Raw genomic sequence first — 16,800 nt, 5'->3', positions numbered from 1 at the left:
AACAGCGTGTGCTCTTTATGCCATAACTACTGGCAGAGCAGGAACACAAGATACAAAACATCTCCTGACATTATCTGCTAGGTAACCTTGGACAAATCCCTTTTTCAGCTCTTTCTCTGCATTTCCCTACGTGTTTTTTTGTTCTGTGAATTCTTTGGGGCACTCAGTGCAGGTGAAAAAAAGAAAAGCCCCCTGCAGAGCCATGGGAAGAGATCATACCTACCCTGACTTAGGTCGTGACTGAATCTGCTGGATCCGACTGTAGTCTCTAACAATGTACCAAAGAAGAGTTGTGGTGAAATTACGTTGTCTCGTGTTTGTTATTAGCCCTCCCCTAGCTCAGCCAGAAAGCTGCCATGTCAGCTAAAGACTCAGAGGTTCTGTAACCGACTTGTGCAAGATTCAGGATTTGGCTTCTGGTGGTGTGGCACATCCCTCTGTTAATTGAAGGCACATGTCCACACAAGGAATGCAGCTCTTCAGATGAGAACTTCATGTAATTATGAAATCAGTAGGAGATAAAAATAATTGTTTTCAGTTCCAGATGTCTGTCTTCTTCAGCGCTGCAGGAAGATTAAGTGAAAGTCAAGTAGTGCAATAATAAAGCTCAAATGCTCAGCAGGATAACTGATGTTGACCAAAGTACTGGTAGGATCTAATGAAGTTCAAAGAAAATTCCTTTGCATATTCCTGTTCACCAAAGAGGTCTCCCTCTGTCATTATAAGCACATCCATTTCATGAACCTGATTACACGGAGTAGGTGGTTTGCACCGCTATCAACCAACAAGGCTGAACTCCCTCCCATGTGCTGCAAACTTTTAATGAGAGGGGAGCTAAAGCAATTTATGTGAAATAGAGGTTTGGTTCTCTGGCTAAACTGGCTTTGTTAAGGAGTCTTCCCAGCCATGAAACACATACACGGCATGACTTGGGACAATTTTTCCAACATAAACGTGTTGAAAGATTGCATTCTAAAAGCTCCAGTAAGTGCAATCAACTGGTATGTTGTGTTCATGTGTGGGCTTAGGAAGGAAACAAAGGAAAAGTCAGTGGAGGGTTAGGGAAAAGGCAAGAAGAACTAATTGAATAGGAAGCCCATGGTGGTTGCACTTTGCCAGATTAATGAGTCACTGTTTGCTGTGCTTTTAAGGCCCAGGAGACCACCAGAAGCTCAAAGAAAGCCATGAAGTATTGCAAGTGTGTCTTAGTAGGCAGAGCAACAGCATTGCTCAATTTAGGAGTAAAACTCCATTCTCTGAATAGACTGCATGAGTTCCAGAATCACACATGCTTCTTGCGAATCGTCTGAGCTGCTGGGGCTGCACCTCCTCTGAAGCAGCTGTGTTAAGGCCACAGAGAGGAGATTTTGTCATTTAGGGCAGGTCCTAAGGGGGAACTATGTGGCGTTTAGGCATGGCAGTCCAAAAGTGTGAACCTGTAACCCCTCAGCGCAGCTGTTGCTTAGTCCTGAAGTTTCCTCAGCTGTTTGCACTGAATTTCTTACAGGTGCCAAACGTGCTGCTTAGGGCATGGTTCATTCTTCTGTCCATATATCCTCAGAGAGTCATGCTCAGAACACAGCAGGACCTTAAAAGGCAGAGGTGTCAGTCACCCTTTTCTAAAATGGCCAGAGGGGTGGTGCCCAAGTCTTCCGCAGCCCTTCTGTGCCTGGGAGCTCCAGCCCCATCCTTGTAGGGGAGAGTCCAGTAATCAATCTCCCATCAGCAGAGGGAGGCATCCTTCTCATCACTTCCCCTTGCAGCTTTTCTGCTTCACTAAAAGGAGTTACACTTGCACTGGGTCTAGGAGAGACAGTGACTTTCTAGCCTAGTGTTAGGGCATTCATGTACCAAAACACATGAACTGTAAGACCAGCTTCAAGGCTTGTTTATATGCCCTTCAGATTAGTTCCTCAAAAATCAGCATCAGGAGTTATTTTATGCAAAACTTTCAGTATTTTTACGTAATACTTTCAGTAATATACTTGGCATGGAAAAGTAAGAATGTACTAATGAAAATGTTGGTGGAGTAAGCAGGGGAGGGAGGTCTCTTATCAGTGTAGGAGATATATCCAATATAACAAACAATACACTGGAAGGACTAGAGAGGAATTGATGTAATAGGAGTGGGGTGAAATTTAGGTCATGCACATGTGTGCTAACAGCAAGAATTTCTGATACAAGGTGCTAAAAGGAACCAATACTGGAGAAAAATCCAAATATAGTGAACAATCACGGTTTAATTGTGAAATGTTTGTTTCTGATAGAGATGGGAAAATGCTTCCACACAAAATAAAGATGAAACCTCATCTGGAAAACTGATGATTGAAAATAAGACAATCTGATTTCTACCTCGTAGGACATCGGAGGGTTGTTCATCCATACATAATTGTCTGTGAATACATTCAGCTATGGGCAAGACAAACGTTCCTAGGTATCAGCAGAATAAGGCTCACGGTCTCCAATAGGAGAAGTAGGAAACCTCGCTGATTTGAGGTGGAAGTTGGCAAACTCATAAAGATGATACCTGGCATGGCTGCCAGTATTAGGAAGGACCAGTGTGATGGCTTCTCTAATGTCCTCTGTAATGACGGTTCCCCTCAGATCTGGTTGCTTGTCATTTCTGCTGAAACGCTTACGTATTTGGAGGGAACACTAGCAAATGGGGAAAAAATGCCAGTTTCTTGTATAAAGCTGTGGAGCTCTTCCAGAGCCCCCTGGCTGATTCGGCTGGAGATGAACCCTTGGCAGGATCTCTGTCACTGGGAGGATTTAATAACACACACAGGGTAAATCCTGGCCCCAGTGAAGCTGATGGAAGTTTTGCTGTTAATTTCTGCGGGGCCAGGATTTCACCCTGGAAAGGGAGTCAAAAGTACAGGCATGCTTCCCGAGACAGAGGGGCTGATTAAATACAGCTGGTGTACTGCTCTTTTATCAATCATTGATAAAATAGAGCCTTTTAAATACAGGCTTCGGGTAAACTTAACCACAAAATTCAAACATGCCCTTTTACAAGCTTTAAAGGCAAGATATGTCTGGTTTTTATCTGAAAAGAAAGGAAATCACAATAAAAAATAACACATACCCGCACCCACCCGCTCCAAACCCCTGTGGCATTTGGCATTCCACTTCAACGGGCGATTAAAGCACGGAAAGTCCCATTAAAACGCTCCTGGCTGATACATGAGGCTTTATCCCCTACGGAGGGCATCCAAAGCTCTGCTCGTCCTTGTTTAAGTCCCAGAGGGACTGCGGCAGGGGCTGCGCCTTGGTAGCATCCGGCAGCACCCTGCAGCACCCCAGCTATTTGCACCCCGGCCTCCCCCCACGTGTCCCGGTACGGACGGGGCCGGCCCTTGGTGCCGCAGCCACCTGCAGGGGCTCTCGCAGCCCCTCTGCTTAACCCCAGGGACCGGCCAGCCGGGAGGCACGCGTGGACCCCACCGGGCGCTGCGGGCACGCGTGGGCTCGGCTCCCCCGGCCCGCGGAGGGCAGGGCAGGGCAAGGTAGGGCCAGGCAGCCCAGCCCCGCCGCTCTCCGGGCTCGGCCCGGCCCGGCCCCCCAGGGCCAGCCCTCCCCCGGCCGGCGCCGAGCGGGACCTGCCCGGGTGGGAGCGGCCGCCCCGCCCGCGGCTGCTTCGCCGCTGAATTTGCTCCGGCCCCTGCCTCGTTTCGCTCGCACCGAGAACTTTGTTTACAGTCCCTTGTGCAGCGAGCTGCATCCCCCTCTTAGGCTCGCTGCAGGCTCCTGGCCGCTGCAGTTCTTGCCTGGCGGTCGAGAGGTAAGGCACGGCACGGCACAGCATGGCATGGCACGGCACGGCACGGCACGGCACGGCATAGAAGGGCAAGGCATAGAAGGACATGGCTCAGCTCGACATGGCATAGAAGGGCACGGCTCAGCTCGGCTCGGCATGGCATAGAAAGGCTCGGCGCAGCTCAGCTCGGCTCGGCACGGCTCGGCTCGCAGCACCGGCCCCGCACAAGCCGGCCGGTCCCAGCCGTGCTTGGCGCCGGGCGGCTCCGGGCTCCCCCGGGCCACAACCCCACAAGGCAGCGGTGCGGGCTCCGGGCAGCCGCAGGGCTTTCCGCGCCTGGCCGCGTCCCTTCCTTCCCCGGGAGGTGCCGGGGTCGCTGTGACACGCCGTGCTGCGCCCCAGGTGTGCGCGGCGCTCACGGACCTGTTTGAAGGGTTCGCGATGTGCTGATAAGAAAGTTTGTTGGGGTTTGGGGGGGTTGGTTGGCTCCTCTCCTGTCCCCTGACTCGGTCTGAAAAATGAAAAAGGTGCGTGAGAGCGCGAATCTGGCAATTAGTTTACCTAAAAACTTGCTGGTGGAAACTTACCTGCATCCCGAGGCTCAGGCAGTTGGTAGGGGTGTAAGGCGTTCTCCTGCTCCTTTCATTAAGGGCCTGATCCTGCAATCTTGTAAGTATAAATTCGAGTTCTGTATTTCCAGGAGCATTCCCGTGAGGAAGAGCTGTGGGATTGTATATAGGATTATTTTAGGGGGTTGAATTCCAGTTCTGGCTCTCCTCTCAGTACAGCCGGACTCCTGTTGCTGTTTTTCATAGTCGGTCTAATGCAAAACCAAGTGTGAAACATGGGCATTATGATTAATTGGGATTTTACATAAGCAAAAAAGGGTGCCTGCAATATTACGCAAGATACAGGGAATCGGGTCCAGAGCCTGAAGACATGAAAACTTTAATGTGTCCTGTTGGTTTGGAGTAAATGCAAAAAGGGAAAGGACTATTGTGGCTGAGAAATACCAGCTCTTTGCAGTCACACAGAGATCCTCAGTATGTGGGAAGCCCCCTGAGAGTGCTATGTTGAAATGAATCAGAGTTAAAACATTGGACTTGTAAGGTATGGATTTCATGTGTTTCTGCTCCTCAGCTTTGTGGTGAGTGAGAGAAGGATGAGGGAAGAAATCCTGACTATAAAAGTTGCTCTGACTGTTAGTGTGTGGTTTGTTGTTTTTTTTTCTTATAAAGTCATTAATTAAAAAAAAAAAATCACCTAAACTCATGTATTTAAGGACAAATACAAATAAATTACTGACAGAGCAATTCATCTTCCCAAAGAATGAAGCTGGAGAGTAGCTTAGGGGGCACAATTGCACTAGGAAGAGACTTTCAAGTGAATGTAACCATTCTGATAATGTGAGTGGAAATTGACTGCAAGACAGTTTCAGAGGTCTGCTTTTGTTTTAACATAATCTAGATTATTCATCTAAAGTCTGTATTTCTGCATTTTCTTCCACGCTTTTCAAAAAGTCAAGCTAATTGTTAGATAGCATGCACAAGAATATAGTCTAGAGAGAAGCAAGGAGACTTCCTTATTATTAGCTAACTTCAATGATCAGCTAAATATATTTTAGATATGTCACAGGCTTATTCCTAGGGGCCTCTACAGAACAACAGAAGCAGTTTGTGCCTGTGATTGCTTGTGCTTGTGAAATGTTAGCATGGTCTACAGAAATTAAAAAGCAAAGAAAATTAAGAAAATCGTTATATGAACTCATGCATTGATTTTCATCTCCGTTTAGGAGCTTCTGCTTCAGTGTTAAATTGATCCTCCATAATCATGCCCATATAGAAAGGGAACGTTGAATAAGATCAGCAACATAAATCTCTGCTGCTTTGTAAGTTTTACCCAGTTGTCTTGTGGTTTTGCTGAAGTTTCTGCAGTTGATAGCTATTTCCATCACTGTTTTCTGCAAAGTTGTCACACTGCACTGCTGCAGATTCTGCCCGGTCCCTGTCTGAGTTATGATTATTATTTTTTAAAGATAATAGAAATTAAGAATATTAAATGTGATAATAATTATTATTACATTATAATGTGTTATTTATAATAATTATAATATATTATTATTATATTATCTAATTTTTTACCTAGGGGATTATATTACCTAGTTTTTATTATTAGCAGAATAGATGTAAAAGGAAGTTTTGGGGGGAAACATGTTGTCACTGTCAGTTTACAGCTAGGAAGACCGAGACACAGGAGATTAAGTGATTTGCTCAAAGATGCTGGAAACATAAAAGAGACAACTACACAAGTATTCTGAGTTGGGATTTGGTTCTTTGATTCACAAAGGTGAAGTGTGTGATAGAAATGGAGTTAAAGAGACTTTTAAATGCAGTAGTTCATGTGCATTCCCTTTTCCTGCCTAACTCTTTCAGGGGCACTTGCCTGGGTTGTGACACTCAGCACTGAGAAGTCACTTCGTGAAGGCTGCCAAGAAATGAGACAGAAACCACTAGGAGAGCCAGAGAGAGAACATCTGCTTTGGTCAGCACACAGTGGGAACTTTTCCATGCAGGAGTTTTATTCTTAAGAAGCTGATATATATCCAACCACTTTTCTTGTAGGAAACCTCCATACTAGAACATTGTCACCTCCGATTCATCACTCAGCAATATCTGACACTGCAAAGCCTGGAACAGCTCTTTCTGCTGCCTGACTCTGCCTGGAATTGACAGACAAGACATCTTAAGATGTCTTCCTCTGCTTGCTGAAACCAGGGATTTGTTGTGATGGATTTCTCGTGGACCTGGTAGGTGTGCATGCTGATGGATTTCATGTCTTTTCGGCAAATCTCCATTTACACCTATTAGCGGGTATGGTATGCTTCAGTGTAAAACATTGCTCTCTCTCCTTTATCCCATGTTAGCCGCAGATTGCCACATAAACACATTCTTCCTCCAAGTCAAAATAGTTCCTTAAGAAAGTACTTCCAGTATGATCAGCGAGAGGATGCTGGTGTTACCCAGTATCTTTGCCTCAATGTCTTACCCTGAAACCTGAACTAAGTCACCTGTTGGCGCAAGTCAGAAATTATTTTGCTGGCATTGAGGATCTAGGGCCATTTTTTAGGATGAATACCTTTACTCACGCTTCAAATAGGTTCTGTTGTTTATTTAACTTACAGTATTTCTATAGAGGTTTGTTTATTTGTTTTATATGAATGCCTGTCTGCTTACATTCTATTACGGGCATGAACTGTGCTCCTCACAAGTCAGTGGGTATTTTGTCATTGATGTAGTTTCAGTAGTTTAGGAGACCTTTCTTCTTTTTTTTTTTTCCAATCCATGTTAATTTTGACTGTATAAATATCTCTTCTTGCTTCATAAATCTCTAAATGATGTCAAAAAGACAATGCTCATTGGGGATGTATCTGAAGCAGACAGACAAGGACTTTGGAAACAGGTACCCCACAAATTTAAAAATAAGTCGTTGAACAAATTGAACTCTACTAATGGTAAAATCAAAAAAGATGGCATTTGTGTGGACACATTCTACCACTGTGCTGAAGTTCAGAAATGTTTAGTGGGTAAGTAATGTAGCAACATAGTGTCAACAGTGTGAGCCTCACTGTCATGTAAATCATAGAAAATGCTGAACTTGGGCTTAGATCTGTCTGGAGACAGATCTTTGGCATTCTAGCACAAATCCATGGCTAGTCTCTTTCAACTGATAAGAAAGGTTCTGAGTCATGCATTATGATTTAGAGTAAAAAGCAACAGTTCCTAAGAAACTGTAAGGCGTATAAGGTGCCAGCACAACGTATTTGCTTTGTCTTTGTCCGCTAAACACTGCTCTGATCCCCCTGCCTGCCCTTGGGGATACCAAGTACCTTCAGTGTTGTCATTAGGGAGGGAAAGACTACTCATTCTGGTAGCTGCTGAGCATCCTGCAGGACTGAGCCCTGAAGACAGCTGTGCACAAGAGAAAATAATGAGCTGAGTGCTCTTCCTTAGAACAGTAGAGCAAAACTTTGTCAAACCAGATCTGAACTTCCTTCTCTCAATAGTGTTCAAAGAAACTCAAACACAAACTCTCTGACTAGGTACATGGTATAGTCTGGGTGTGGGAGTGTTAAAAATAGAGAAATCTTCTTTCTTGCAAAACACACCATCAGTTATACGAGGTAGTGAGATACAAAACCAAGGGCTCTCCACAATGGAGGAATATGTCTTAGCAACCAGGCTGGGAGTGGTGGGAAAGGAAAAGGAGAATACAAGTATCTGGCAATTAACTTCCTAGTCACAGATGTGAAGGTGATAAAAGTGATAAAAGCATTACTGCATTGCCAACACTCTTCCTTTTTCTTTGGGCTGCATACCATGCTGTTTGTAACAGTAAAAGCTACACAGCCTGTCTGGAGGCTGGTGGAGGAGTCCTGAGAGCTATTCCCAGCAGGGAAACCCAGTGGTTTCCCAGTGTTCCACTCTCTGTTTTGTGTGGTGGCGTGCACAGATCACCCAAATTGGTCCAAGGCAGTACAGCAGTAGTAGAGTAGTTCCAGACCAGCAGAGTCCCAGCAGGATGGCAGAGGTTTGTCCTTGCAGCTGGAGCAGTGGAGAGCCATGGGCCGGCCTTGCTGTGATCGGGTGTCCTCCAGTTCTGCGCTGGGCTCCATGGAACCAAAAGTTGTTCTGTTCTATGGTTCAGATACGATCAAACTGTGCATGCTGCCTGTAGGGCCGATAGTGTGTTTTTGATATGAGACAGGAGGAAAGCAACCTGCTGTAATTCAGATGAGTGGATATGGCTGCAAAACTTCCTCTTTTACAGTAACATGGATGTGATCTCATGGGCTTATAAGGGACCTATTACTTTTCCATTAAGCGGATTTAAATGGCAAGCCAACAGTCCAGCACTGGTGTTGTAATAGTAGGTTCACCGGTTTTGGGCTGGCAGTTCCTGAGTGCAGGAAATTGTCTTCATCTCTGTTCTCCTCGCACCCACACCTCATCATGTCCATTTGTATTTTTTCGCAAAGTAACATTTGCTTTGAGAAATGGTTCGTTGTTCAGTGATGGTAGAACAGCTATGCTGCCTCGGTGGGTGGCAAGTTTGACATGTTGGACATAAAAGATGAGCAGAGGAGTTCGGAACCAGCATGTAAAGAGGGAGATGAATTGGACTGGTTTAGAGAATGAGCTGAAGTTTGACTTTTCCAGGAAGATAGTTCCGCAGTAGGTCTCAGATTACTTGTCCCTGGCCCAGCAATCTGAGTTGCAGTGTTTTGTCCTGTACAGAGAAACACAGGCAGCAGTTCCTACCCATAGCACTCTATACCTGGCACTGTTGCTGGAGTCTGCAGTGTCGCAGTACTGAATTCTCCCATGTGTGACTTCCTTCAGCTCTTTGGAAAACTCAGCTATGATCAATAGTTATAAGTCCCTGGGCAAGAAAACTTTCTTACAGACATCAATATCTGTACTCATGGGAGTAGCTTCAGCTGTTGTTGATACTAACATCAACAGATCAATAAGAAAGTGATTTAAATATCATTTAATTAAAAAAAAAATCTGTTATTGTTCATTGCATGGGAAATGTGAAGCTTTAAACTTTTTCTCTCAGGATACTTTGCTAGTGAGGGGGGCAACTGATTACAAAAAACGGTACTGTTTGCATTGACAGTTATGTTACATCCCAGTTCTACACACATTTACTCCACTGGGTTCATGAGAGTAGGTGAGTACATCTTAGGGTTTTACAACAGTTAAATCAATTTTTTCTTATGTAAATCTGCTGTCAAGCTGTAATCAAGTCCAGAAACCAGTGTGCATACAATTCTTTGGAGTATGCATGCTGTGTACACTTACGCAAGCTATAATATTCAGACTCACTATCTGGTGATCTGTGCTCCAGCACTGATTTGTCATTTATTTTAGATTTGGGAAAAACAAAACCAAAAGACATAAGAATTCCAAGTATGGTATAAAGAACCAAACTGATAAAGAAACAAGTCTGTTTTTTGTTGTTGTTTTTTTTTTGTTTTGTTTGGTTGGTTTTTTTTTTGCTGGGGCAGCTCTTGCCATGTTATTGTGATGCACTTGGAGCAAATCTGTGTACTGTGTGTGGCATAGGTGTATATTATAAAGAAAAACTGTGAAAAGGGTGTGTGAGCAACAACAGAATTTTTAACCAAAAAAGTCTGGGGACTTCACTTCCTTGTCAGAAAATGTAAATCTAAATTGCATCCAGAACTACTGGCTTTAGGATGTAACGTAAAGTGGGGTTATCCTACAACACTTTGAAGTTGGTGTCTTTCTAGGTCTGTGAGTCTCTTCTATGTAGCACTTATGCACGTTTACAACTACTGTAAGAATTGATTCAGATCCACCACAATCAGTAGGATTAGAGTCAAGCTTGTGCATAAATTCTTATGGGGTCAGAGCCTCTGCTTGTCTGCCATCATGACTGAGATACTTCTCTGTCCCTCTTTGTCATATAACAGCAATGCTTTTTATTGAACTCACGCTCTTCTCTCCACAGTGCAATGTGTGTTCAGCAGAGCCTGCTCTAGCCTAAGAACCAACCAAGTCAAGAGAATCAAGATGACAAACGAACCTATTAAAGAGATCCTGGGCACTCCAAAACATCCTGAGCCTGTAACCACGGAAAAAAGTAATAACAATGACTGCGTGATAACCACCATCCCTCTTGTTAGCGAATGCCAGCTGACTGCAGCCACAGGGGGAGCAGAACTCTCCTGCTACCGCTGCACCATTCCCTTCGGCGTGGTTATCCTCATAGCCGGCATCGTGGTTACTGCTGTGGCATACAGCTTCAATTCCCATGGATCAATCATCTCAGTGTTTGGACTAGTCCTCTTGTCATCAGGACTCCTTTTGTTGGCTTCTAGTGCAGTGTGCTGGAAAATCAGGCAGCAAAACAAGAAAGCAAAGAGACGGGAGAGCCAGACAGCACTTGTGGCACATCAGCGAACCTTGTTTGGTTAAAGACAACCAAAAGAAGGCTGGACAGAAGATAGAGCCTTGTAAGTCAACTTGACTATTTATCGGTAGGACAGATTGCAAGTTTTAATTTAACATTGGAAATGAACTGAAATGGAAACAGAATGGATTAAGAAAGGCTCTTAACAACTCTGCAAATGCTCTTAACATTTTTCTTACTGCAGACTTAATAGTGATTCTTTCCATGACAGAGGAAAAAAAACCTTTTCCTGCATAAAAACTGTTGTAACTGCCATCATCATAACTGCATTCTCCAACATGCTGATTGCTCCAACATGAACATGTTGGAAAGGGAACTTGTGAGAACTAAGAAAATAATCTGAACTGACTTGAAATGCCAGAGATCTCCTTAAAACACACTGTGACATTTGACCAAGGGAGAAGTCACAGCATTTGAAATGACTGCAAGTTTATGGCCAGATTGTCTGTGACTTAAGTTGTTGCTCAAAAAAAAAAAAAAAAAAGCAATAACAACCAATCAAACTGCAGATTGCTCAATAAGCTGATTATTATATTTTTCATAACTTCCCTCTCCCAATATCTGTGGTACTTTTCCCTTTTTTAAACAACTAATATTAATTTTGTTATACTATTGAATAGCAATAGGTAGAAATGATTAATTATATTGTCTAACCTAAATAACGAGGTATGGTTATAGCTTAAAATATGAGACTTTTTTTTTTTTGTAAATTAAAGTGGTCAGGCTTAGCACTTTTGATTATTTTGCTATAAAATTAAAAAGTAAATTTCATTAAAATAATATTCGGTGCTGCTAGACATTTAGAAAAGCTTTTTTTTTATTGCTATCAAGATAGCTTGCATCTTCAACTGCTTTGTGATTCTTTTTCTTTTTTGTAGAACAACATCTTTGACAATAACTGTGAATACATATACCACTGAGCCGCTGGCTCTCATGATGGCTGCGGCGATGCCACCTCAGAGTGCACCTGCTGAACTTGTGCTGCAGCGGGTTGCCTTCTGCAGGTCGTCCCCAAGCCATATGCTTCTCCTGCTGAAATCATGCAACTGTTCTGGCTTTAGTGCTGACTTTTCCTCTACCCTGCATGGTTTAAGCTCGATACACCCATAACTTATCCCCGGATTTGCAAAGTGCAATTCGTGTTTTAAATAGAGCAAGCTATATGTACGGGAGGGTATGTTTGGAGTCAGTATTTGCGTTGCCACACTCCATGGTTACCAGACGCTATAATAAAATCACTTGCATCAGAGGAAAGCTGACAACACATTTTAGCACTTCCATAGCTCCAACTTAATCACGGCAGGAAGCTTTCCTGCTGCTAGGAGAACATGTTGCGTCACCAGAACATCTGACACTGGTGTCTAATGTCAATCACTTTGCTTAAGGTCATTAAAAATATTAGGGTGTCCCCTTACGATGTACAGGTTTGCATGAGTGACAATTCATAGGAAACACATAGCATGATAAATAATGGAACAGGTGGACTAAAGTGGTGTCTTTCCTGTTTAAAATGAGAAAAGTGATTGACATTAACAAAGCTGGATAAGCTAAATACGGCTGTTTATTTTTTTTCCCCTGGGAACACAATAGTTTTTCTGACTGCTTCTTCCCCCTCCCCATTTCTCTTTTCTCAGTGGAATTTTGCAGGCAGCCAAGGAGAGAATTTCTGGGTCTGTAGAGAAGCAGTGATTTCCAGTACGCATGTGTAGCAGCTCAGCCTGATGATTCCCAGGCTGAGCCAAGAGCAGAAGCAGGCCTGTTGCCCTCTTCAGAAGTTTTTCCCATGCATGGGTCCTCCCTTCATCATTGCTGTGATGCCAACGAGCTTGCATGTGGTGGGCAGCATGTAGAAAGAAAGTAGAGGTACAAGATGAGGCTCTGCTCCAAGTCAAATGAAAACAGAGGCAACCAGTTTACGACAGCAAGTTTGCAGGAGTAAGACGAGTAAGCATTGCTCTGCTACTACTAGAGGAGATTTCCTTTCCCATATCTTTGCTCTTTTTATATATGGGACTGCCTTAGCACAGACTGCTGCGCTTAGTAGCATTGGCTGTATCCTAGTGAGACAAGGTACGTGAACAAGAATCTTCATATCAAGCTGTTGGTGAAAGTCTGTACAGGAATTCACTTGTATCTGTATTCAGGGAAGCAAAATGGTAACTTTGTGGGGAAGGGTCCCAGTACCTGGTCCTGGTGTCCTGCAGGAGCAAGGCAGAGTTTATAAACAGTTCAGTGAGACATCTCATGTGCTGTTGAAGATGTTTCTGCATGTTTCATTGCTGAATTGGCTCATAGAATTGGAAACCGGCACAGACTTCTCCACCATAGTTTCTGTCTTTGATTTTGGGTTAATCTGAAGTTGTTATTGGCAACTTAATGGCCAATGATGATACCCAACATGAGTCTCACAGTGTGTATTTTTCTTTCCTCCCTGTATTCAATATATTACAGACATTTTCATTATTATCATTTGTCTCCCTGCACCCTTTTGCATGCTTAAAAAACAATCATACTGGGAGAGGTGCTACAAGAGTACAGTGTGTCAGGCTTACCACCTTCATCTTACCAGGAAATGGTGATACTGCTACATCTGAAACGTTTTTACAAGGGCAAACAGGCCAATGATTTCACAATAGTCAACACCTTCCCCACTCCCCCCCAAAACTGGTCAGCTACAAACACAAAAGTTCTGCTTTAATTTTATAGCCTCATGACCTAGCCTGGGTAGGTTTGGGGTTTCATGCCTGGATGCTGCGTCGTGCAATCCAAGTCTTTGATGTAAAGCCATTTGGAACTCCACGATTGCTGCCTGGTGTTTATCGTGGGAACCCGAAAGACGAAAGTCAGCCTGGAGGATGCAACCCTGTGGAGATCACAATGACTTTCCAGTACAGAAACACCTTCCCTTCTGGTGTGAAAAGGCTTTGAATGCAACAAATGGTATTTCAGATGTGGGAGAGGTTGGGTGGGAGCTGATGCAAATTTTATTGTCACAATTGCTTGTCTCTCCCTTCCTGAAAGCTCCGGCAGCATTGCGTAAGAAAAATTGCCCTCACAAGGATAGAAAATTATCTAATAGGGGAATTGCAGTGGTGTACTGGGCAAATGTTACAGGGATCTTAAATAATAATTTCAAAACCTAAGCACAGGAAATTGTGTCTGTAACTACACCCTGTATTGCTATTGTACACAAAGCCGGTTATAGCCTGGGACAGAATTTTAAAATAATAATCAGTTTAGTATGACAATGCTTAATATTTTTTCTAGTCCAAACGCCCAATTTACGAGTCCCTAGCCGCATAACAGGTTATGTTTTGTATGTCACAGTGGTTCTAATACCATAACTTGCCAGGTTAAAAACAAAAAACAAACAAAAACGCAAAAAGAGAGAGAAAGGTTAATTTCTGGACTTGTGTCTAGAAAGATTTCACTGCCTTAGACACTTGGGAGAGCTCCTGTTATCAAATAACAAATGTACAGCATTATTGCAGCTCTACAGCATAGGAACCAGGCTCAGAGTAGTAAAAAAAGAAAGGCCTGAGGGTCTCAGCAAGATCCCAAAGACTCAGGCTGGGAACCAGCTCTCTGGAATACTCTGTATTCTTGTCTCACCTTTGCTTATTTAGAGCCAAAGTCCAGGGCTACTGCTCTTTTTATATCGGAGATGGAGGTGGTCACATAGGTATTGGCAGGTTTCACCTAATTTGTTTTTGCAATGAGTTCCGAAATAAGAAGAGCAGAACAATATTGATAGCCATCATTTTGCATATGCATTTCCAATACTTCTGATGCCTTTAGACTGTAGGATGTTTTAGCTATCTCAGTATAATCTCTGGCAGTTACAAAGGGCTTTTATAGGTAAAAGTACATTAACAAATAAAGAACTGCACTGCATGATGTAAAACTGTTGTAAAAACTGGTAAAACTTTATGGTAGACTAAATCTTACAGGCTAAAATATATGGAGAACAATGGTCTTAAACTGCAGAATAGACTTGAATTGTTGGCTTTTATTCAGGTTGTTGATGTCACTATTAACATGACAGAGGACCTAATCCTTCCTCTTGTGAGCAGCCAGTTGGAGGCTATTGTCCTAACTGTGTGCATCCAAAGATTTGCATTTGTGACAAACATGGCATTTTTGAAAAACACATTTATGGATTAACTGCTTTCACTTCTTAACTGTTCTGTGCTCTCTAGACTAAGAGAAAATAGTACTAAGCTTCAAAAACAGAGAGAAAAAGGCAAAAGAAAGAGAAGAATACATCACAGCAAATGTTGGACACTGCATAGAGTCGTGCAGGGATAGCAGAACTTTACACAAGTGCCTTGTTGAAAGACAGAAACTTTTAAAAAATATGTAAGTCTTGTTTGTTACATTCTTGGCTGTATCCTTGGTTTCATTCTTATAAAATGCTTAAAGACCCCAGATTAACATCAGTCCTGGATCTCACCTCGTATTTTTTCTTCTTTTCTGTTTCCCAGGCACTAGTTTGCCCAGGAAAAAGCAGAAGTTTAATTTCCTACTATCTTTTGCAATCTAACTGAAATCATGGAGCCATTTGGGACTTGCAGAGGCAATGCCCCTGTGTTTTTATAAATTATACAGCATTCAGGCACAGTCTAATTTTGAAGTAGGCACTACATAGAGGTGAAGATTTCTGTGCTGCTACAAGAGATGTCAGTGAACAATCTATTAAAAAAAAAAAAAAGTGTAAATAACACCAGAGCAGTCCTCCACCAACACTTCTCAGTCACATTCCCTTTCAATCTGAGGGCCCGAGTTTGTGAATAGAGTTAACAGCTTTCCTGGAAAACTGGCCCATGACATTATTTCCTTGTGAACTCCATCCACCTGTCATGTTAGGGCTTGGTGCGACGCCAGCGCTGGCAGGAAATAATAGGCAGCAGGATGCTGGTGTGTGTCGATGGCCCTGACCCTCCCATTCCTGAACATGAATAAGCTTCGAGCTCACAAGGCGTCACAGCAGCGCAGCTTCTGGGCCCACAGAAACGCATGGGTGGGATGCACAGCCACTAAAATAACATCCAGCCAGCCGAGCCGCAGCAACAGAGCTGCATGGGAAGAGATGGTGTCACATTCTCGCTGCCTGCTGCTCTTTGTTCTTTCGCCCGCGCTCTCACTGTGCTGCAGATAGTACAATGGCTGCTTTACAAAGAAAAAAAAAGTACAAAGTGTGCCTGTATGTGAATTAGCTAAGATTCCCCAAAAGAACACAAAAGCTCCATTGAACAACTTTCACCACTTCCCTAGGGAATTACACTGGCAAGGGAAAATGAGCTATCAGCTTGAAATGGTTTGCAGCTAACTTTCTCCTGGTACTGCACGGTTGTCAATGGAAAAGGTAGCTCATTTCAGTATTTGTGCAGGACAAACTGCTGGGAGATTGAGTGGTGAGTTAGGGGAGTCCAAATCATCCCTGAAGTGAGCATGTGCTGCGCTAATACATGTAGGGTCAAATAACCTGAGATATGTATACTCCTAATGCTTGCAGCATAGAGATGCGTTCTCCAAAGGAAGCGTCTTCCCAGGACTGATGGCCAAGAGCCGGGATAATTGCTAGAAGGGTTCGGCATGGTGGGGCTGCAGCTGAAACAAAAGTTGGTCAACCAGTGCTCACCACATTCTCACTCCCTTTGCAGACTGATGGTTAAGAAATATCTGATCCCACAAGCCAGCTCCTGCCCTCTGAATCAAGTCACGGTCATTTATCCTCGTCTCCCATGTAGTGGAAAAGCGGAAATCCCACTGTTTCACATCATGCAGCTCAAGAGCTCCTCATCTAAGAGTGCTGAGGTCAGATACAGTCAGTGCGAATAGGGTTAGTCCCGCTGGAGTTGATGAGGTATGTTGTGTATGACCATCTGTGTTGCTACTTCTGCTTTGTTTCTGTTTTTAGCTAGATAGAGACAAAGAAAATTTCATTCTTTGCCTACTGACTGATGGTGCTTCAGAGGATGACCTCTGCTATCACACAAGCACAGGGATTTTCAGCCATCATTCTGGTTTGTGAAATAAGT

At 43.5% G+C, this 16,800-nt stretch overlaps 1 protein-coding gene across 11 annotated transcripts; it reads left to right on the top strand.

Moving 5' to 3' along the window:
• The first annotated feature begins 1,742 nt into the window (after nt 1-1,742).
• TMEM100 (transmembrane protein 100) lies at nt 1,743-15,198 on the top strand. 11 transcript variants are annotated; one of them, XM_083805272.1, is made up of 4 exons: nt 1,743-3,784; nt 6,382-6,566; nt 10,298-10,802; nt 12,394-15,198. In XM_083805272.1, the coding sequence occupies exon 3, from the start codon at nt 10,360-10,362 to the stop codon at nt 10,762-10,764; it is 405 nt and encodes a 134-aa protein (XP_083661398.1). In that variant the 5' UTR covers nt 1,743-3,784; nt 6,382-6,566; nt 10,298-10,359; the 3' UTR covers nt 10,765-10,802; nt 12,394-15,198. The 11 variants fall into 11 exon arrangements, with proteins under 11 accessions (XP_083661398.1, XP_083661392.1, XP_083661400.1 ...); XM_083805274.1 differs by lacking the exon at nt 12,394-15,198 and adding an exon at nt 6,193-6,301 and having other exon boundaries at nt 3,577-3,784; nt 10,298-11,607; XM_083805275.1 differs by lacking the exon at nt 12,394-15,198 and adding an exon at nt 5,553-5,648 and having other exon boundaries at nt 3,577-3,784; nt 10,298-11,607.
• Nucleotides 15,199-16,800: the final 1,602 nt, after the last annotated feature.

This window comes from Anser anser (genome assembly GCF_964211835.1).
Source record: "Anser anser genome assembly, chromosome: 19".
NCBI lineage: Eukaryota > Metazoa > Chordata > Aves > Anseriformes > Anatidae > Anser > Anser anser.
Note: the sequence above shows the minus strand (reverse complement) of the source record. Positions and strands in the feature narration are given on the sequence as shown.

What these genes read in the sequence shown, in the direction of transcription:
- TMEM100 (XM_083805272.1), top strand. Translation starts at nt 10,360, where the DNA reads ATGACAAACGAACCTATTAAAGAGATCCTGGGCACTCCAAAACATCCT.